The sequence below is a fragment of the Triturus cristatus genome, chromosome 3_1 (assembly GCF_964204655.1).
Source record: "Triturus cristatus chromosome 3_1, aTriCri1.1, whole genome shotgun sequence".
Taxonomy (NCBI): domain Eukaryota; kingdom Metazoa; phylum Chordata; class Amphibia; order Caudata; family Salamandridae; genus Triturus; species Triturus cristatus.
The window spans coordinates 906,161,219-906,184,661 of NC_140583.1; the positions used below are offsets into that span (position 1 = coordinate 906,161,219).

Consider the following 23,443-nt stretch of genomic DNA (forward strand, 5'->3'; position numbering starts at 1 on the left):
CTGGACAGTGGTGAAGTGGCAAATCAGCATCTACAGAATCCAGCTTTGTCTCACTTTGAGCTTTTACCACCAACAAAATTACTTCAGAATTTCAGACGATAGTGTATCTGACTTCAAGACACTCTAATCAGCTTCCGCTTCTTACGGTGCCCAATAGGAGGACTTGGAAGTCTAGAAAAATAAAAACTCTGGCCAGTTCCCCTGCTGACTTATCCAACATGGATAAATTGTGGTTGGGCTGAAATCATGACCAAGTAAATAGCATATTGATCGACTGTTTGGCGTTTTGTGATTTCTTGGTGAATTCTGCCTCTAAATTTAAAAAATCTTATCTTTGCTTCCGGGGGTGAATTTTGTGTGTGTGTCTTTTTGCATATTACATTCTTTTTAGTTTTCTAAATTGGTTTGAGAATGTTATGGTGTTTTTGTTCGTGACCATACAGTTGTTGCTATTGCTTGAGCTTAACCTGTATTTCTCTGGGGAATTTCCTGCTGCCTGTGCCACTGCCAAAAGAGGTCGAGGTTAAATTCCCTTAACAACTGTGCTGCCCTAACTACCTTGTTTTTATCATGGTGGTAAAGGTATCCTCTTCCCAAATGGATAACCAACTTTCTAACAGTGTGTTCTAACAAGTGTGGCAATCTCCAGATGTTTTAGGGTTTCCTCACCCCATGAACGTTTTGAGAATATTGAGTAAAAACTGTGCAATTTTAAACACCATTGTCTGAAAATGTTTAGGATGCCAGTTGCCATAAAAGCAGTTGATAATATGAAATTCCAAAATGCCCATCACTCCTATTACATCTTTCTCTCTTTTCTACATTTCACTCATCTTAAGCTTTCAATCCTGCCCCTTCTCTGCCTTATTTTATAACAGATTTTAATTGGAAGGGGTGGGATGGGAAACAAAAAAATGCCTACAATTACAACATTTCAGATGGTAGACTACAGAGTTAGCTAGTGTTTAGCATTCTAATTATGGATTGGAAGTAGTCCCATAAGTGTGACCAGCTGGGTTGAAGCAAATGTAGATAGAGCACACATCAGTCTGCCTCTTTAACTAGCCCTATGTCCTGGTGTAAAAAAGGCTGCTATTCTACAGTTGGAACTATTCATCTACCAGTTTTTTCTGAAGATAAACAATATTAAAGTTGCCACAGAAAGTCTAAACACTGTCATTCAACAGATTCTACAGGCCTATAAATTCCAGGATACAAATGGTAGCACTGGTAGAATGAGCAGCCGAGCTCTGTTATTACTAATAGTAAAACTTGGGTTTATCAAATACTACTACATTAACCAGGGCCCAGGCATCACATTGTCTCAGTTTTCTATCCACAATACTTAAGGTGACATCAAAACAGATGCAGCCCATGCTGTGACTCTGTTTTGCTTTTAGAATCTTTTGATTACGACATGGTACCAGATTATTATAACCAAAATATAACCTGAGAGAAAGAGATAGTATTAAATATTGCTTTAAAAAATATCACCTCTTTGGCATTAATAATAAAACATTATTACCTGATGGGCAATACGTTTGTAAATAATATTTAGGACACAATATATATATATGTATGTCAGATATGTTTACTAACAATATTCTGATAAACAACTTGTTGATCTTCGTGAACTGAAATGCAGCTCTTTGTTTTGCTTCAAGCTAGAACAACAGTTGAAAAATCCTTAGTGTTGGAAGAAAGCATAGGGATACAAGTCTGCCTAAAGCACCTCAGAAATAATGCCGCATGACACATATAAATTGTATTTTGCCATGATTGTTTAAGCTATCATAGGGAAAGCCCATGTAATCTTTGAAGATTTAAGATTTAAAGTAGTGGGAATAAACTAAATGGATTCAACATCCTCAGACCTAATATGAGCTAAATTAGGCTGTGCCCACATGTTTTGTAATATGCTTCCACTATGATGAAGGCTGTGTTGCTCTCTCCACATATACTTTGGGGAATGCAAAGTAACCTTGAGTGGAAGAAGAGCCATACCCCAAACATCAAGACACCTCAAAATTTAGATCACCCCAAAATGTACCACAGACAGTTCTTTCCCATCTTGATATTGCATTAAGAAGGCTTCCCTCCCTGTCATCCATTTTGCACAGTAATAATCATATGTGACTGGGACAGCTCAAAAACTGAGTTCTAGATCAGGGGAAAATTATAGGTTTTATTACAAAAAATGTTAAAAATCAAGTGGTACAGAATAAATGCTTTGAAGGCTCAAATGCAGAGTTATACAAAGTAGTAAAGAGTCAGAAATACTCTAAGCAGCAAAATCATAAAGTTATCAGGCAGCATCCCTACCTGAAAGTAGTCCAGGAAAATCTCTGGCTCACACCCAAAACCAAAAGTTTCTTATTCACAATTCTTGCATAACAAATTAGAGATAATGCAGTCTGATCATGGTATGAGAAATCAGAGAATCAAATACCCTAACCCAATTTAAGAAAGAATTGAGGATCTTTTGCACTATTGTTATCCGGAGAGTTCCAAAATAATATGAAACATCCAACAATGATGTTATACACCAATGAATAAAATGAGGTCCAGCAACAGAACTACAGCAAATGGCCTTGAAACTGTTACAGTTAAGAACATTAGGGAATTCATTCAAAGTACATGCACACAGTGAAAATCCATGACCTCAACTTATCTTCGCTTCTGCAGAGCTTGTGGGGAGAGAAGATGCGCCAGGGTGCGAGATGGCAAGGGAAAGAGCATAATCAGAACAACATCCATGTTTTTCAAAACTGCATTTCTATATAATGTGGCACAACAAAATAACATTAATGAACACATTTCTACATAGCCAATTCAACTGGTTACTACAGGGAACATGAATACAGCATTTGTGCATTGGAGCCATCATAAAAATTATTATTGATCATTGTTATTATTCACGAAAATATAAACCCAGGAAAAATGCTACCTCATTTGGTACTAATTTTCACTACCAGAAGGACTACCAATGATGTTAGGACTACTGGAATGCATTTGATGCTGGGTGCTCCAAAAAGCAAAACTAGATGGTACTGAGATTTACTACAGGCCCGAGACTGATTGATTGAACAATAGCAATAAGTTCATGCAGTGATGTGGTGCTGCTCACGAGGCATTTTCCGGAGTTTCAAGTTTAGTTAGTGAGTAAAATTAATTAAATATTCCATTTGACTGATTGATTAATTTATTGATGCAGGTTCAATATTAGTTAAAAATGTATACAAGGGGTTCTTATGGCAAAAAATCAGATCCGATCCATGATGGTCTGGACAAACTTCTAATTAAATCGAATGTTGTCCCATCCTGACACTACCCCTAGGACTACAGAGGGAGTGTCTTACTTACTGAAATTAAATACAGTTTTGTGGTGAACGTGTGTAATCGGGAAGCCGTCTCCACACGAGACTTTATCTCCTGAAGGGCATTCATTTCTCCATTCTCGTGTATCATCCTTCATATATAATTTATAAGCATATAGATTAAGTTCTTTTTGTCCAAGGGTCTTCAGTCCACATACGAACAATTCGTCCTGAAGATGGTTATATAGATGCAAGCACAGACAAGACCGAAACGTCTGCAAATGTGTTTTCGGCAACTGTTCTTTGCATTTCCAATGATGTTTTCCTTATTTAAGAATATGAGAAATGGCTTATAACTAAAGTGTCTATGAGAAACATTGTTGTGAAAAAATCCATCTCAGCCAGTTTTGTATTCATGTGAATTGTAGTCAGTACCCCTTCTCTGTAATAGGACTTTTTTACATCAATTTGCATTCTAAAAGTATACACCCGTTTTAGTGTAGGTTATGTTTTAGTAATTTGTGTTCTTGTTTTCCTTTTTCAGTTGCTGATATATGCGCTTTGAATCAATTTAGTTATTTTGTGAATTCATTTGTCAAAAGCCACTAATGAGGGCTTTACAAATAACTTTTTCAAAACATATAAAAAATGTTGCTAAAAGAACCCCATGTAGACATTTTTACCTAATATTGAGTTTGTGTTATCCAAGCCTCCAAGGGATTACTGGGTTGCCCAATTTCCTATCTAGTTATTGATACAAGTGGCAATTTACTATCTTTTTTCCCCCTTTCTTTTGAATGTGCTCAGCTGAGAATTTTTACGTTATGTGTTATCAATATCATCATTGCTACATTGCTACCACTAGCATTCTAGGTTTCATCTCTTCCTTTTCAGCTTGGAGAATTCTAAACAGCAGCCCTTGATGACCCTTTATGTCATTGTTTGTTTTTTTCGAACCTATTTTGCTTCTAGAGTGCTAACCTTAATTCTTACTGGTCCTTAGTGTTGTTTGGCCTAAATGTAAAGTGTTATCGGTGTTCTGTAGGCCAGATATATTTAATTTGTTATACTGAGTTACCCAAACTGACTGTGGCCGATTGTTATTGTTTCAAGACAAGTCACATGTCCTTGAAATTGAAAGTTTTGTGTGACCACAGCTAGAATTGTGTTGTGAGGATAGTGTGTTTACTTTTGAATAGAAAGAATAGGTCTAGTGTTCGGTCTCATGTAAACATTGAACCTTTTAATTGTTGAATAAGATGCAGAAATGTTTTCATGTCTATGAAGCCTCCTGCACATTTGTTCTGAGGGGCATTCATCCATTGTTAAAACATTCCTCCTAATAGTATTATTTTCTCTTTCACAGTTGTTATGTTGTGCTTGACTAAAGATGACATCCAGTAATGAATTGTGATGTTGGCAGTGTTTGTGTAATAAAACATTACACTCTTACAAAACTAGTGTGTTGATGCCTGAATTTCAGTGCATGGCAACAGTGCATTGTTATTATTACCACTTCTTCATTTCTGTGTATTTATTAGTTTTATGATTATGGAACCTAAGCAAGTTTTACATCCTCTACAGCTACAACACAGCACTCTATGAAGCATGTTTCCACTACTCTGGTTGTGTCTTGCATTGATCTATGAGGGTGGAACCATATTAAAATTTCAGGATTTTTAGATCGGTTGAATTTGTAGATAATCTAAATTCAAATCAATCACTTTCACACTGGACATTCTGAAAATCTGGCATGGATTTGACCCCTGTGGGCTCACATTGTACACTTCTGCCCTAAGATATGGCATTCACTTTCAGATCATGGATAATGGGGGTGACTAATATTATGATGAATGTTGCAGTCTGTGAGCAGTCCTTCCCAGATGTATGCTTTTGGAACACTGACAATTTAAATGCCTTCCATTTACCGTCCGACTCGTATCCGTAATCTTTTACATACGAATCGTACAAGTCCCGTACAAACGGCGAAGTACGATTCGTACGTGAAAAATACATACGAATGACCTCGGGAAAAGTCTACGAGACGTCTCCGGACAGTTTTACGTATGAGTCGTAAAACTGAAGTCCGAGCGCACAAGTCCGATCCGTACCGGCGTCCCGAATACACAAGCGTATGGAAAATGTCCCGTACAGAGCGAACTTTGCACGACCCCTACCCCGGGTACACTTGTGCCCGGGGTACGAGTTGTACGCCCCCCTCCCACGTACGTCCGCACTGTACCCCCCAGCCCCCCGTATCTACGTGCCGTACCCCCCAGCCCCCGTATGTACGCGCCGTACCTCCACCCCTGTATGTACGTGCCGTACCCCCACCCCTGTATGTACGCGCCGTACCCCCAGCCACCCCGTATGTACGCGCCGTACCCCCCCAGCCCCCCATATGTACTGGGGCTATGGCGCCGGGGTGGGGGTACGGTGCGTACATACGGGGGGCTGGGGGGTACGGCGCGTACATACGGGGGTGGGGGTACGGCACGTACATACGGGGGGCTGGGGGGTACGGCGCGTACTTTTTCCTCGTGCATCGCGGTGTACTGAGCTTTTCCGGCACTTTTTGGCTCCCGTAAAAATATAGCCGTGCGGAGTGCTGTGGGTATAAATCGTACTTGCTGGTCCGTAAAACGCTGCCTGACTCCGTGCGGACGTCGCGTACGCGCTGTCCAGGATCGGAATTGTATGTATTTTTTAGCCGCACGGTGTTTTTTACGATTCGTATGGAAATGCTATTTCTGTACGAATCGTACTTGCTGGTTTGTACGGTGGAATTCCCGGGTACGAGTCGTACGGAGAAAACGCTCCGTACGTCCATTTGTACATGGGCTTTACAGGATCGGAATCGGCACCTAAATGTGCAGAGGGCCTGTAAATTGAATGCTACTAGTGGGCCTGAAGCTCTGGTTGTGCCACCCACTCGGTAGCCCCTTAAAACATGGCTCAGGCCTGCCATTGTAGGGCCCGTATCTACACCTTTAAATTGCCATTTCGGCCTGGCAAGTTAACCTACTTGCCAAGCCCAAACCTTTTCTTTTAAGACATATAAGTCACCCCTAAGGCAGGCCCTAGGCAACACTATGGGCAGGATGCTTTGTATTTAAAAAATAGGGCATGCACTTTTGAGTTTTATATATCCTGATTGTGAAATACTCTTACATTCATTTTTCACCACTGTAAGGTCTATCTCTGCCATAGGTTAAAATTTGAATTGCCATAAACATCTTTTAGGTCTCCACCTATCGAGGAAAGGTACTGTGCTTGCAGCAGGGAGTGTGGGGGTGCTGTTAGCCTTCCTTCGCGGGTGGCTTTTCATTACAAAGTTACATCAGTCTATGTGATTTCAGCAAAGATTTTGGGCTTCCTGTAAAGAGCACCAACAGGAAGGTGAAGCTGCAAAAGGCACTGAGAGCCTGGCCAGAAGCCCATACTGTGTTAGATGGAACCCCAGAGAGGGTGAGGCTGAGGAAGAGCTGGATGAGGAGGATGATTTGGACCAAGGTCTAAGAGGAGGCCTTAGGATGTCTGTGGAGGAGAAAGGCTTTACTCTCCGGAATGAGGGCCCCTTGCAGAGCAGGGAGCAGTGTGGCGTCCAAAGGCCTTTCTCCAGACAAACTAGAGGACAGGAGGACAGGAGGGAGGAGAGAAAGTTCAAATTGGAGCTGGCTAAGCTCAAATTGGAGAGACATGGCCTTAGAGGAAAAAAGGCTAACTATCGAAATGAAGAAGAGTAAAAAGAGGTTGGCTATGAAGGAGGAGGAAAAGAAACCTAGGTTGAGTCTGTAGAAAAGAAACTAATGTTGGCTCAGGAGTTGAGCCTGAGATCGTTGGCCTTCAAAGCCAGACAAGTGGAGTCCAGCAGTGATGGTGACAGCAATTGTTCTGTGCCTTCTGATGGTTGAGTCCATATACCCAAGGGTCTGGTGTCTGATTTTGTGGTCCCTGAGGCAGATTTGGGGGCTAGTCTTTGGAGACACATCCCTAGTGAGGGGAGGGACACTCTCCTGGCCCTGGAAGGGAGTGACAGGATGAGATATCCCCCATGAGGTATCCCCCCATGAACGAGGCCCTAATCAGGAAGTTTGGTCTGCCCCCAGAGAAATATAGACAGAAATTCACGGATAGTCAGAATATTTCCCAACAGACCTGGGCAGATTATATGGATTCGTTTCGCAAGGCATTGGATGGTTGGGTGAAGGGCAGGGAGGTAAAAGATTACCAGGGGCTGTACAATTTGTTTGCTTTCCAGACCTGCACTGACAGCTTGTTGATAGTAAGCTCACTGACCCCAGAGAGTTTGTTAAGGTGGCGGACCACTGGATTAGCATTAGGGTCCACAAGAAGGTATCTGGTAGTAACACTAAGAGGGGTGGTTCAGGCTCCCCCCAGCAGAGTGAGGGGGAGACATACAGGTCCCAGGGCATTTAGCACCGTCCACAAACTGGTTTTGAATGGAGTGGGGATTGTAAATGTCACCCCTTTAGTGTCCAACACCTTCCACAAAATGGTTCAGATTGGAGTGGGAATAGTAAATTTTGCCCGTTTTGTCAGGGGCGTAGCTCAGTCAGTGAGATTCAGGGGCTGGGAATTGTCAGTTTCCCAACTAAAAATACTATGTCGAAAGGTGGTCGGATGACTAAGTTTTGGTATACACTGATCCCATGATTAGGAACAGGTTCAATACTGATTTGCATTAGGTGAGCCTCTGTCTAAGTTCCTAATAAAAAAAATAACAAGTTAAAACCTTTTAGTCAAACAAAGACAACGATAAAAAACAACAAAGGCATAGAGGACCCAACTCAGGGCCCCGACCAAATTGTCAAGCCAAGAATGGATTTATTTTGGGGGGGGGGGTTACACCTCATATATCCCACCTTCCCCCCACCCCACCCCCAAGCTGCAAACCCCTGCCTTTTGTGTTCAACACCCAAAACCTTCTCCAAATTGGTTTAGATTGGGTTGAGAACCGTAAATGTCACCCCTTTAGTGACTAACATCTATCTCAAAATGGTTTATATTGAAGTGTAATTAGTAAATGTCACCCCTTTAGTGTCCAACACCTTTCACAAAATAGTTAAAACTAGAGTTTGCTTTTTGATGTTTAAGTGTAATGTATATGTATTTTTGGAAATGTATTGTTTTTGCGGGTGGGCTTTCTTTTTATTTTACAGGATTTTCTTTATGAGCATATCGCATGGACATGCAGATTTACTGTTTTTTTAAAGGAAATCTGTCTTGGTTTGTAATAAACCAATATTTTTTACTTTGATTTCCTTTTTTTCTGCATTCCATGAGCTTTTATTTTTTAGACTGTTTTTGAGGTTTTTTATGGTTGCTAGATAATTTAGAGGGCTTTGATGGATCTCGATTGAATTAGTTTTATTTTTGCATTTTTGGCTGCTTTTTGAAAAATATTTTTCCCGTTTTTGCTAGATTTTTCCTTTGACTTCATAGATACAGAGAATGATCTGCAGCCACAGAAAAGTAAGTCATATTTAATTTATTTGTTTTGGGTAAGAAATAGTATATTTTAATATTTATGTAAATGTTATGTGATTGTTGTTTGGTATTGTGTATTGTATGTATTGTACATAATGGATTGAGTTTGCTCTTTGAGGGTTTTGGTTGGTGATGTTTTGATTTTTTAAAATAAATTATTTACTTATTATTTTATTACATCAGTCTTATTTAAAATTGAAGTTTTTTAAAATGTTTTGACTGATGTAGTAAAATACTATGTTTATTATTTATCTAAAACCCGATTTGTAACATTGGTTAAGATATTCTATACTTTTGTGGGAGTTTTGTAGATTAGTATCTATTTTATGATATGCTTTTGACTATTATTGCTAATCTACTCTTTTGCTAATTTTTGGTGCAATTTGGGTTACAGATTACTTAATTTGTAGTTGTTGGTAGCTTTGTTCTTTTTGTAATACTTCTATACATTTTTTGAATATTGGTTGGGTTCTGTATAGTGTGGATTAGAAGGCATTGTTCCATCCTTCCACTGCGTTGTTAGGTTTTGGCTTCCTGTGCCAAGGTGCTGTCATAGACAATCCAACCATGGTATTTGCCCTCATTAATATTGATAAAAAAATCTTCACCAAATTGCTTGTGTCGCGTCTTCTCCCTTTTATGCCGTTCATCGCTCGCCCAGATCAGTCCGGCTTCATACCGGGCCGGGCAACCTCCCACAATCTTCGGACCATCTTCTCCATCCTTCACCAAATCAATCCAGCTCTTCCTGTGGTGACCGCCCTGCTTGACGCCACCAACACCATCGATACCCTGGATGGCCCTTCCTATTCTCTATCCTCCCATGTTTCGGCTTTAGTTCAGTTTTTATTCGTAAAGTCTCACTATTGTACACTCTCCCCACCGCCAGACTACGGATCAATGGCTTGGTATCTGATCCCGTCCCTATTGGACGTGGCACCCGCCAGGGGTGCCCGCTCTCAGCAATGCTTTTCGCTATCGCAATGGAACCACTGGCGGCTAGACTCCGACAACACCACACCCGGAGGGGCATCGCACCCTCTTAGTTTCTATGTATGCCGACGACATCACTTTATATGTCTGTCGCCCCCAGGAACATCTTAGTGCTTTAATACGTGAGATCATACAATTTGGTGGCTATTCAGGCATATAGGTTAACTGGAACAAGTTGATCCTCTTCCCTCTCACGGACACCACCACTCCTTTCACCTCAGACTATCCTTTCGTCTAGGCGTCCGGTCCCACTCACTATTTAGGTGTCTGGCTGAGCAGGGACGTGGACGAACTCGGGAGGGCTAATTTCGGTCATGCGGTGGACTGGCTTGAGTCGAAGATCCCCCTTTGGAGCCGGCTGCCCCTGTTGTTAGCCAGTCGAATAGCCATTGCCAAGATGGTTGTCCTCCCAAAATTCTTATATTTATTCCTGAACATACCTTTTCCCCTCACCGCCCATTTGTTTTGCAGGGTCCGCTCATTGATGATCTCTTTTATCTGGGCCGGCAGGCAACCCAGGATCACGTACGATGTTCTCACCCTTCCGATGTCATGTGGCAGCCTCGGTGTCCCTAACTTCAAGCTCTATGCAATGTGTGCTCAGGCCAGCTTTTTGCACTTTTGGCTTCACTCCATTCCTTTCCAGCTGCACGTGGCGGTCGAGGCAGATCTTGCTGCCCCGTGGCCGCTCTCCACTGCCCTGTTTTCCCCGGCCAAACTCCCACATACTGAAATAGACACGGTTGAGACCTTGCGCTGGGCCTGGGAGGGACTTCGTCGTTTCTCCGGTACCCCCTTGCTTTCGGCAAATTCGATGCCTATATTTCGGCACCCGGCTTTTCCTCCTCTCCAACCATCCGGCATGGCTAAACATGCTACCCGCCTGGGGCTAAATACGGCATCCGGGGAGTACGTTTTATTCCCTGGCTGAGGTTTCCGGCCCCATGGACACACTGCTTTTTTATCAGCTATGGGCTATCTGCAAGGAGCTACATCCTGCGTTCCCTCTGCCTCCTTCCTCGATGACCGCTCTTGAGTTCCTGAATTCATCTCCCTCCCCTCGAAGTTGGTAACCAAACTATACGCCCTCACGCTAGAGGCCACCTCTATCTCCACTGATCATGCTCGTGTGGCATGGGGCGAGGACCTTGGCATAGATATCTCTCAAGCTGATTGGCTATATTGTTGTAAGCAGACTAAGCGATTGTCAACAAACATTTGAAATACTTGCACAGGCTCTACCGCACCCCTGTTCAGTTGCACAAGCTGGGACTTATCCCCAGTGACATATGCCTACGCTGTTCAGCTCCTGCGGCGGATTTCGCTCATCTTGCCTGGTTGTGCCCCAAGGACGACGATTACTGGTGCGAGGTCTGTCCTGCTATATCAGAGATCACCTCCTCGCCGGTCCAGCCTGACCCCCAACTCTGCCTCCTAGGCTTTGTTAAATTCTGCCCGGACGTTTCCCTCCGCTTGATAGCCATGCTGCTCATCCTCGCACTGCGCAGCATTTCCATGTGTTGGGGTCGGAAACCTGCACCCAAATTTGCTCAATGGCTCGAGGATGCATTGCGCTGCCAGACCCTACTGTCTGAATTCTGGGACCTCATGCCTGCTAGATCTTACCCACTTGACATATGGGGGCCCCTAGTGTCATATCTCCTGGCCCACTCCCCCCATTGCCCTGCTGCCTCTCCCGCGCTCCCCGCCGGCACCCCGCCCACGGCGGCCACCGGTTTAGGATAGTAATCGGCCTTCCCCCCTGTCCCTATCGCTTTCCAGCTGGGCCCGTCCCTTCTCCCTGACCTGAGCGCCTCCTATTAATGACTGTTCACTGTCCAACCGTACCAACATAACATCTGTCATGTTATTGCTTTCTGATATTCTGTATCATTGGCCCTCCTCGCTATTCTAAGTTAAGCTCATGTATATGGGGCTTTGATTTGGTGCAAGAATGTAATTTGGATATGCAATTTTTTTCAATAAAGATTTTTTGAAAAAAAAAAACATGGTATTTGGATTTTGGATTGGCGTTGGTGTCTAGAGCTATGTAGTCAGCTAACCCAAGTATCTACAAAATATTCTATGAGGGGTGGGGGGTCAGTTTGTAAATTGAAGTGGTTAGCTACATCTGTCACCTATGAGGGCAATCCAGGCAATGCCTATATGGTACAAAAAGGACTCCCCTATACACGCTCACAAAATGGGTCATAATCCTCGGGGTGAAGATGCTGCTGTGAGGGGGGACCTGTAGAAAGGGATCCACATCGAACTATGACCAAAATCACAGGAAAGGGGTGAGTACGCCCCCCAAATCCTTCGTTTTCACCGACTTGAAGCTGGCGGTCCCACCACCGTGGTCAACTTGTGAAAAAGACAACTCATAATATGGGCGACATTGAAACTCACCTGTAGCGCCCTATGGCAGCTGCTTTTCCCCCCCGACAGTGATGGTCTGCGGTGTGCTGGCAGCTGCGGCAGCAGTTAAGCTGCGATCTTTCTAAATAAAATCCGTTTATCTCGTAACACAGCAGTTGGACAGCCGAACACGCGGCGTTCAGACTTCAAATGCAGGTACCACAGTTCACTGTGCGTCAAACTCATAATAAGGCCCTAAGTGCATACTGTTGGAGGTGTCTCCATATTCTTTGATTGAAATGGTAGTGACATCCTTGTATGACTGTGTGTGAGTAAACTTTTAAAATGGTTTGAATCATGGCTTGTTCAAAGTCTCTGATAATTTTTTATGGTTAGTAGTTGTTTGTATTATGTTTGACGTGGTTTAAGAGTTTATAGTAAGAGCTGTTTTGTTTATTTGTAGTAGAGAATATATAAAAGGCCCCGTTCATCATCTAGGTTTGGCAGTGGCTTAGTTTTATTAAGGTAAATGCTGTAGAAAACATTAGTATTTGTCTATCATTGTTTAGGTTGTCACATAACAGGACATGTTCCTCAGTATGTGTGACTTTTAAGTGTTCAGGTATTTCTACATCTTGGTATCTTCTAGGGGCAGGAAGGGTATAGATGGTGGCATTTTTAGTTTGTTTAATTAAACGTTTTAAAGTGGCTATAAGTGGTCGTTGGCCTGTGATGTGTTTGAGGACTATATGGTGTCAATCTTTCAAGAATTTTGGTTGTGGGCTCATGGAAGCTAGTGCTTGTGTCTCTGTTATATCCTGCAGTACATCCCTTCCTTCTACTTCTATTACATTTGGGGGCTAGTTTGTTCCCTTACATTAATTACAACATCCCATTGATGTACTTTCTTGGTTGTAGGTATATCCCATGTGACTTAATAGTTGTTTTCCTTTCATTATGTCTGAAAATAGTGGAATTGCATAAATAATTACAAATTTAAAATGTTTATACATTTGTTAATTACATTCACAATTATGCATATACTTTTCTCGTTTATACTTGTATGTATATTTTTAGATGGTTCACAATTTTTGAAGCTTTTTGGTTGGAGGTGTTGTAATGTGGAGTAGGTGCTTGAAGAAGAAAAGAGTGTCAATTTTAAATGCTTGTTGATAGTTTGTAGAGTTTGAGGTTGTTACGTTTTATTGTTTTCAGTTTTAGGGTGAATTTCTATTTAATAATAATTTATATATACTTACATTTTATGTATTTATTCAGGATTGTGATCAGTCTTTCAGTAGGTTAACACTTTCTCAATGTTGTAGTATATTCTTTTAGCAATTACATATAAAGAGATAACAGTTGGAAAATGTTTTGTTAATTATTTGTTATTTTATAATGTTAATTTTAATTAAAAGTGTGTTTTAGTTTAAATATGTTTTACTTACTTTGTAAGGTAGTTGTCAAGCTGTATATGTTTTTGCTGTGGCAGCCTGTGAGCCATTGTGGACTTTGTCAAACACAGGGTGGCACAATCAGTGCTGCAGCCCTGGGTTGGCACTCTAACTCACATGCCCTGAGTACCCTTGGTACCATATACTAGGGATTTATAAGTAAGTAAGCTTATGCCAATTGGGGGTAGTCAATTCAACATTCATTTGGTCATGGGTTAGAACACTGGCACTGAGGTCTGGGTAGCAGGCCTTAGAGCTCTCTCAGAGTCAGAAAACCAGAAGCATTAGTCAAATGGGTGCAAAAAGTGTGTGGGGGGAACTTAACAAAAGTCTATTTCTTCGCAGTTCTGTTTTTGCAGGGGTTGGAACAAAGAGTTGTTTGAAATTTACCGACCTGTTGTTTACCAGGTGTGATAAAGTATTCACTCTTCGTTAAATTTCAGCAGCTCAAACCTGCTGAGGGTTAACCGGGATAAAGATTACGATATTTACTGTGACTTGCAGAATTTAATGCAGTAAGCACCACAATTCCACAGTAGAGGTACACTTAATGTGCACCTGATACATTTAGAACCTTGTGGGTCAAGTTTTATCGGGCGTGATAAATGCCATCAAGTCCTCCTGGGCAATTGTTGTCATTGCCTAAAAATAAGTGTTTTACTTTACAGTAAAATAGTTTGTAGGGACAGTGTTAAGTTATCATTATCATATTAAAATAATTGTAGATTAACAAACTCCTTAGCTGTATGGTTACTTAGCAGTTCTACAGTTCTTATGTTGTTATCTTTATGATGCACAGTACTATGACGATACATGGCCTTTCTGTAGACTAGTCATTACTTACTCAAGATTACACACATCAGTGTGACCATTGTTATTGCTTATTGTCTGCATGAACACAGAAGACATCTGTCAGGTAAACTGAGTGCGAATGCCAATCAAAGTGTAATACAAATCCTTGCTGAAGCACTTATTTACATTGGCGAAAAAATATCTACAGAGTTTAAGAAGAAGTGAATATCACCTCTATTGGACAGTTCACTGGAATGCATTTGTAATTCTTTAAGTTGTGTACAGTGTATTTACAATGAAAATCGGATTTTAGTGAACCATAGAGACATATTTAAATTAGCAGCCAAGTTAAAAATGTGAATTTATTTATCTTCCTTGATTTTATTGACTTTTTGATGCCATGATTTTCTAGTCTTTTTTGTAACTTGATATTCTGGTGCGATATTCTGGTGCAGATTTACTATGCGCTTCTGCGGCACAGTGCCTTGCTGGGCGATGCGGAACAGTTGTAATGGTAGCGTTTATTAACTTTCTCATGTAATATATATTTTGCACTGGAAATTTGATGCGAGTACAGCACAATTTGGCTATCTGGGGCAGTGTACTGATTGAGTTTACTTTCTCTAATTGCGCCACGGCGCGCCTTTCAAAAGGGCGCAAACAGGGAAAGTGTGCCGTACTACAATGAATGTGCTGCCCCTAGGGCATCTGCAAACTTGCGCAGCCCTGGGGCAGCACACTCAGTCAAATATGGAGAGGCTTCTTCAAAGCTGTTCTATATTTCTCTGCAGCAACCCACCTGCACTTAGAAGAGGGGGAGAGATCCCCCTGCAGGTGTGTACAGTGAATGACTTCACCCACATGCAGACGACAATCTGAAGTGTCAAAAGAACTCACTTCCACCCCTCGAGAGGGCTGCCTTCAGAAGGCACACCGACAATGCCCTGGCTTTTTGTGGCGTACTGTCAGTGCATCCCTTGTGTCTGCACCCACGTTTGTAAGAGACTCCCTCATTTTCATGGGACTATGCCCCCATGCAAATGAGGGCATGCCCCCTCATGATAGCATTGGTGCTACATGTGTGCCAGCGCTATCAGTAGTACTGGAGGGGCGGCAAAGTATCTGTGGCCCCTTCTGTAGTACCATTGTGCCCCAGGGTCATACAAAGTAGGCACGCACACCCATTGGGCATTGGGGCACAATGTGTAGCATGGCCTCTGGTGTCTAAGACCGATCCCTTGTTAGTTAATTTGGTGGGATCAGCGCTAACTACCGTAGCAATTCATACAATGCCGGATTTATTTAAGTAGCAAAATCTGGCTATGTATGAAATCCTAGGGCCAAATGAAACCAGGTGCAACATGCCGAATGTTATGTGATATTCGCTGGAGTAACGTGTAATTTGTACAAAATTACATATTTTTCAAAGCTTAACTTCGAACAGTTGTTAGTACAAAGACATTTGTACTATAGAGTATAACAAGACAAGGGTGTCTCATGTTTGCACTGTAATGGAAAACTATTGCGATTAAAATATATGTATTTTTTTCTTGAGCAACCATTTCCCACGAACTCAGTAGTGCTCTTTCCAATTATTGGAGCATATTTACAAGCCCCTATCGCCACCCCTATGGCGTTTGGGGCTTCGCCTTATTTACAATGCAGCGTTAAACCACTTAACGTGGCTTAATGCTGCCTTATAAATAAGGCCCCCGTTCACTCTACACCTAGCGTGAAAGCGGAGGGCAATGGGTGTTGTGGTGGGCGTTCCACCGCAATACCCATTGATTTTTACGCTGCCCCTTATTTACAAGGGTGGCGTAAATAGGAGGTAGCCCCAAAATTAAGTCCAGGGAAAACCTGGTCTTAAAAAGGTGAAACTAGGAGAAATGCTTTATTTCTCCTCATTTTTGCTGTGTCCACGTGTGCTGCATTGTGCAGCACACATAGAAGCAGCAAAACGCCATTGATTGTTTATGTGCAGGAAGGTGTCCCTTCCTGCCCATAAACAATCATTGGAAAAAAATGACGTTTTGCAACTTCTATGTGTGCTGCATTAAGCAGCACACACACACACAAGTTACAAAGCGCCATCACTGATTGTTTATGTGGAGAAAGGGATACCTTGCAACGCAGGCACCCTTGCACTATGGTGCAAGGGTGCCAGCGTTGGTGCTAGGTAGCTAAATTAGCACCAGTGCAGGGGGAAACGCAGGGCTGCTCCGCCACTTCTCTTGTAAATATGCCCCATGATGCTGCCCCGTTTTTTTACCATTTGTATGATTCCAGCACCGCAGATGTTGGTGCAGCGCTGCTGTGCTCGACGTGTACTAAATTTGGGCCTCTGTGATTTCTGCAAAATTATAATGTTCCTGATGCTGCTACCATCTTGCCCATATCAGAGACAGCTAACTCCTTATATGGTGCGAAAGGGATAAATATTTCAATTCCTTTAAATATGGGCAATAATATAAAATAAATAATACTAAGCACTAAATACAATTTCCCATTAACTATCAAGACCATGCCATAGATTTTTAAAATGGCTACTGGTAACATTATGACCCATTGAGGGGCGATGTTAAATGTAACAATAAAGGCCAACCAAATGAAGAGCAATTCAAAGATGTTCACATTTATGGATATACAATAAAGTACCTGTTTGCTGTCAAAATGTCAGACAACAATAATGCTTACAGCTTGAACCCTCACGCACAATACACTCAGTGGCCTTTCTCTTGTGCAAAAGAAAGGCTCTGTACAAGAAACGAGTCAGTCAAGAATAATGTAAACTCACATGAACATTTTGACCGTGGCATGTTTGTTAAAATTTGTTTTTTTTGTTTTTAACATATTTGTACTTCTGTCTCAGACTCAGAATCCTCACATTGATTCAGAGTCACGGTTGTCACTATCAATCAATCAATGTTAACTTTATTCAATACTTTTCAGTAACATAAAAGTATATTAAAAAATAGATTAAAAAGCTAAACATATTAAAATGACTTCATCTATACATTCCAATAATCAAAATTCAGATAATTAACGATTAAAAAGAAGAACTGTTTTCATCCCCTCAGGTGACTCTTTAGAAAAGCAACAATTATCCTATGAGGATTCCCCCCACCGCGCATGCTTTTCTTTATTTTGTTGTCGCTATCATTAATATCATCTTTTTCTGCTTTTCTGTCTCGCTGGTAAAAGTTACCACAGGCTAGAATCAAAAGTATGAAAAGCCAAGCAAAGTATCAAAGCAGCCAATAAGTGTTTCAGCAGAGAACTGGGTGAAATGAAATATGTAAACCAACAGCTGAAACGGCAAAGGCACAAGTCCAGATCTGAAAAATGTAAAACCCATCAAAAGGTATACCACAGAGGATTCTGTAAAGAGATTAGGAGAGTCAAAAAGGTCTACTTTTGTACAAGCGTCAATGAAGGTCCCATTTAAACTAAGGAAATAGTCAATATTTACCATGAACGATCCAAAACTGATGCCTTCTCTCTGTTCAGATCACCTGGAGACTCATAAGCACTTAAGTCTGGCCACCAAGTCCAAAGCATCAAACTCACCCTTGAACCACTGCTCATCCACCTCATCAAAAATGTCTTCCTTCCTTTGATGTCAATCACATCTAACAAGACAAATGTCTCCTTCTGCTTTGGAGTTGTGCCTGCCCTCTGAAACACACCACATTCATATCCTATACAAATTGACTACTGATTCTAACACCCTGTCAAACCCATGCCCAATCTACAACCTCGTGTTCCTCCAGAAGCATCAGGTAAAGCGAGGTCACAGGATAATTCCAACAGTACATGTGTCAAATCAGCTCCTACAGGAGCCCCAGAGGCACGGAATAAGCAATAGAAAGCGTAAGGGAAAGCAGCACTTGTACGCCTCCGCAACTCTGTGGCACATGAATCTCTCGACCATACAATGCTGCTGGAAAAGCTGGAACCATGGGCATGGATAACTGGATCTCTTATATCATTGATTATATTTGCTCTTTTGAACAGCATTCAAAAAGTTAGATCTATCTGGTCACACTCCGGTTGACCTCCAAGGATCACCCCTCTTTTACTTACTGTTCAACATTTACGTTTTTCCCTTAGCCCTATCACTTGAATAACAGCAAGCCAAGTTTCAAATGTATGACTGAGACACTCACCTTCAATACTTTCTGGTCAATCCCACCCACTTTATTGCGTTCATTATTACCACAATCATGTTCTCCGTTGGATTAAAAGGAGCACCCTGAGCATCGATGAAGACACAACTGGGATCTCCATAATGGGACGAACTGAATCTAGTGCCCAACCTCTGCATTGGCTTCAAATTCTGGGAACACCTTAATAGCTTCCTTAAAGTCCTGGAACTGGGGATATACTTGTTCACTATGAAATCTTGTTTGCCCCTGAAGTCTTTGCATTTGTCAGAGGCATTCAATTTCACCTCTCTATTCTCTGCAGTTTCTTTTCATTCTTCCAAAATGATCTCTGGGTGGGGCTAACAAGAGCTTTGTTATGTTATGGCCTATGAGTACTAAAGTAACATTATCCAAACCTACCTAAAAAACATATAGCCAATCTACAAAGACCCCAAAACCAGTCAGCCATATCGTGGCTGAATCTTTGAAAACTCAATTACATTAAGCCTCAAAGCCATCAACTGATTTCTAGTCAGAATCAAACTCATGGTCTTATAGACCATCCGCAAATCTTATAGGGGGAAGGGCAAAGGATATCTCCACAAATTGAAAGCCTGCTGCACCCCAGCCAGATAAGCACCCACCCACCTCATTCATCAACCATCATTCAGTAGGTTGAAACATGAAGTCACATAATTTGGAGTGCTGGGCTCTGGACTGTCGGATGTCCACAATCCCTCTCTGAGTCCCCCTAAAGACTGAGCTATTCAGACTTGATTTCTAATGCGATTCTTCACTTGTCAAGGTTTGCATGTGGAGAATATTGGATCTGGGCAGTCCCCATTCAATTAGATTCTAGCTTCCATTGCTTTTTGTCTCATTATGAAACTGTATATTGCCAGTAATAAAGGCGCTCTGGTCTAACCAAAGCATAACATGTACCCCTATTTAAAATATTTTGGGCCATATTTACAATGAAAGTGACTCAGTGCATGCTGCAAGCCATTTGGCTGCACCACAACGAGTCACTTTCAAAGCGCAGGGATGCAACATATTTACAACAGTATGTCGCATCCCTGCCCTTTCCACTGCGCTGGAGCACAATCGGCTGCCATGCGCAGGCACCCTTACACAATTGGTGCAAGGATGCTTGCGTCGTAGGGAGATTGCTTTTGTGCAGGAAGGGATACCTTCCTGCACAAAAACAATCAATTGAGGTGATTTCCTCTTTCCATGCATCTTGCGTGCTGTAGAATGCAGCATGCATTGAAAGAGGAGATAAATAAGGATAAATGTAAACATTTCTCCTGTTGCGCCTCACTACGCCACCCCTAGGGTGGCATAGCATTCTGACGTATTTCCAGGTTTACGATTTTTTGTAAACCTGGAAAGGCATCAGAATACATGGGTGTTGCGTGCAGCCGCGGTCGATAGTAGGAGTAACTGCAGGGCGGTGACGTGGGGAGGGGGAGGGGCAGGGTGGGGGGTAGTAAACTATGGATTACGGAGGTTTACAGGTAAGTTAACATATAAATTGATAAAACGAATTTCGTTGCGTGCACTGCATCCCCAAATGCGATGCTGTGCACGCAACGAAATTCGTTTTATTAATTTAAACCTCCGTAATCCATAGTTTACTACCCTCCACCCTACCCCTCCCCCTCCCCACGTCACCGCCCTGCAGTTACTCCTACTACCGACCACGGCTGGTTGCGTGGGACTAACCACAGCAACATCCATGTCACGCCGCTTACATGATAGTGCTGTGTGATATGGGGCAATATTTACAAATACACTTAAAGCCACGCAGGGTGGCTTTACGTGTCCTTGTAAAAGTCGGGCAGCAGGTTGCCACGCCTGTGCGTCACGCAACATGACGTACCGGCGGCGCAAGGGGCTTGTAAATAAGCCCCTTAGAACTCATAATAAATACATACATAAATAACTAAAACTGAGTCTACATCTGAACTTTTATAGAATTCAAAATAAAAACACAAATAAATACATAATTAAATAAATGTCACTCCAGACTGTACACCCATTTATTGTTAATCACAAGCGCTTCTCAAATAATAGCAGACATTAAAAAACGTCTTCAGAATTTGTAATGTGTTCTACCGCTCATTTTATGGTAACTACAGTGAAACAATATTTAAAAAAAATGATGTCATTATGCTGAGAATGAAAAATAATATGATAAAGGTGTACTAGAAAGGTAGAAACGATGTTCAAGGGAGCAGTGAAAAAATTAAAAGACCACCTATTTGAACAAAACCTTTTAACAGCAACGCACACCGGCAGCAAGTAATCATGCCTCCCAACAAAAGTTCCTTTCATCTTCCATCCATCTGTCTATTGATAGATCATTTCACACTTACATGTATCCATCCATGCAAACCTTCCCCAATTTACTTCTTCAAATTTCCATACTTTCACCGTTTTACCAATCCATTAACCATCCATGAATTCTTTCACCCATTCAGCCTTCCAATGCCCGCCCGCCCATCCATCCATCCATCCATCCATCCATCCATCCATCCATCCATCCATCCATCCATCCATCCTTTCGCCGATCCAACCAGTCAGTCTTTCACTCGTAAATAATTTGACCTTCCTGCCATCCTTTCCCTTTCTATCTTTCCTTTATTCCTTCCTTCTCCCCTCACTCTTTTTCCCTTCCTGTCCTACTAGCTTTCTTCTTTGTCTCCCAGCCTTATTTTCTCATTCCTAACTTTCACCTATTTGCTCCTTTCCATCTCTTCCTACCCATTGTCATCCTTTCTGTCTGTCTCCTTCCCTACTCATTTAGTAACGCTTAGCCTCCACCCCTCAGCTCTACTCAGGCATTCCCTTTCCAGCGCATTCCTGATCGTTTTTCTGGAAATATGCAGACTCAAATGATTGATCATGAACTAATTAACCTTTTAGCGCAACTCCATTTACAAGCCTATATGGCTCAGTGTAACCGCCTGCGCAGGCTGGGGCTGCTAACCCTAAAGTGCTGGGACACTATTGTTGACAGAAAGTTAGTCTAGGAATCCATCCTGTTAAAGAACTACTGTTAGGTATTCAAATGATGCCAGCAAATTCAGAAATCCCTTCTTGCAAAGCTCTTTATTTACTCACCTCTGTATTTTTGTTTCTATGAAGGTCAGAAGGATGGCAGAAGACCATTCACTTTGGAAGATGCGTTTAGTACAAATTTCTATTACAAACAATATTATACCTCTTGGATTTCAGGTATGGTGTATGTCTCTTGGATTTCTAGCTATTGCATTGTTGTTCGTGCATTCTTTCTGATGTAGATGTAATATCTCAATGAAAATTACAGATACATTGTCAACACAACATATTCTTGAAACTGGAACCTTTGGATCAACATGTTGTTACATTTCAATCTTTGAATGACAGTTGTTCATACAAATAGTGGCAAGTTATATAAGGGTTCTTGAACAACATAGAGGTTTCCTTTTCAACACTTAAGAGTGTTAATTGTAACTTAATAAGTGACATTTGATTTAACTTGATTGGCTTGGAGTATTCCAAAAATATGAGAATGATGAAAAAGATATAATTGGAAATTAGGGATATATGGGCTAATATAAACCCTCGCAGGTGGCCCACCAGCAGCGGTTTGTAGGAGCTCATTCCTGAAATACATAATTTGGTGCTTTCTGGATGGATATTCTTGTTGAAAGTATAGAAATCTCCTCCCACGATTCTAAATGCATCTCAGGTCTATTCATCCCAGCTCGGAGTCATCCAGGAGAGGCAAGACACACCTCAACCCCCCCCCCCCAATGGCTGTCTATAGTGAATGCACATCCCCAGCTCCTGTCACTCCAAAACCAGACAGTCAAAACACAACACAACAGAGGCACATAGATGGCTAAGCAAGAAAATGCCCACTTTCTAAAAGTTAAAAGAACAATTGGTGGACAGAATGCAGGACAATGTCATACATTCACCCCAGTACAGAGATCTGGGCCTAAATCCATCATTTTTTTGCTCACCATACCATTCCAGTTTGAACCCAAAAATATGCAAATCTGTCTTGACCCTGTGCCTCATGGGAACAGTCCAGCCCGAATTGCAAGACCAGGTCCTCCCTGGACTGGAAAAAAGCATCCTATGAACGGTTTCAGGGTTTCCCCCGTCATCAGTCAGGATAGCTTGACTCCAGTGGCAAGGAGAGCACGGGACCCGTGTCTGGGCATACCCGTCCCACTCGGGGTGACAAATGCAAAAAGTGCAATTGATGGACAGAATGCAGAACAATGTCATACATTTACCCCAGTACAGATATCTGGGCCTAAATGCATTGTTTTTTTGTTCACCATGCCATTCCAGTTTCAACCCAGCTATATGCAAATCAGTCTTGATCCTGTGCCTCATGGGAACAGTCCAGCCAGCCCTGCCAGGCTAGGTCCTCCCTGGACTGGGAACAAGCATCCTAGGACTGATTCTGGAGTTTTACCCCTCATCAGCCAGGATAGCTTGACTTCAGCCTGGCTGATGAAGGGTGTTACCCAGAAATAGGTCCCGGGATGCTTGTTTCCGGTTCAGGGAACACCTGACCTGGCTTGGCAGTTCAGGCTGGACTCTTCCCATGAGGCACATTGTCAAGACTGATTTGCACATGGCTTGGTCTGAACTGAGGTGGCGAAGTGAGCTAAAGAATGATGATGGATTCAACCCAGATCTGTGACTGGGGATGAGTGTCTGAAAAGTTTCAGCGCACCGTCGATCATCTCCTTGTGTTTGCTTTGTTCGCCCTAAGTTGGCAGGGTATGCCCGGACGTGGGTCCCTTGTTCACTTTGCCACTGGATTCAAGTTAGCCTGGCTGATAAAGGTTGTTACCCAGAAACT

At 42.1% G+C, this 23,443-nt stretch overlaps 1 protein-coding gene across 2 annotated transcripts in view; it reads left to right on the top strand.

Annotated features, from left to right (window-relative positions):
- Positions 1 to 23,443, top strand: part of FAP (fibroblast activation protein alpha) — a 619,508-nt gene that overhangs the window by 47,833 nt on the left and 548,232 nt on the right. Inside the window, exons 3-4 of one of the 2 annotated variants that reach the window (XM_085645423.1) lie at positions 8,763 to 8,813; positions 21,724 to 21,813. In XM_085645423.1, the coding sequence (XP_085501549.1) occupies positions 8,763 to 8,813; positions 21,724 to 21,813 (141 nt within the window). The remainder of the gene's footprint in view (positions 1 to 8,762; positions 8,814 to 21,723; positions 21,814 to 23,443) is intronic. The other variant, XM_085645424.1, reaches the window with a different exon arrangement.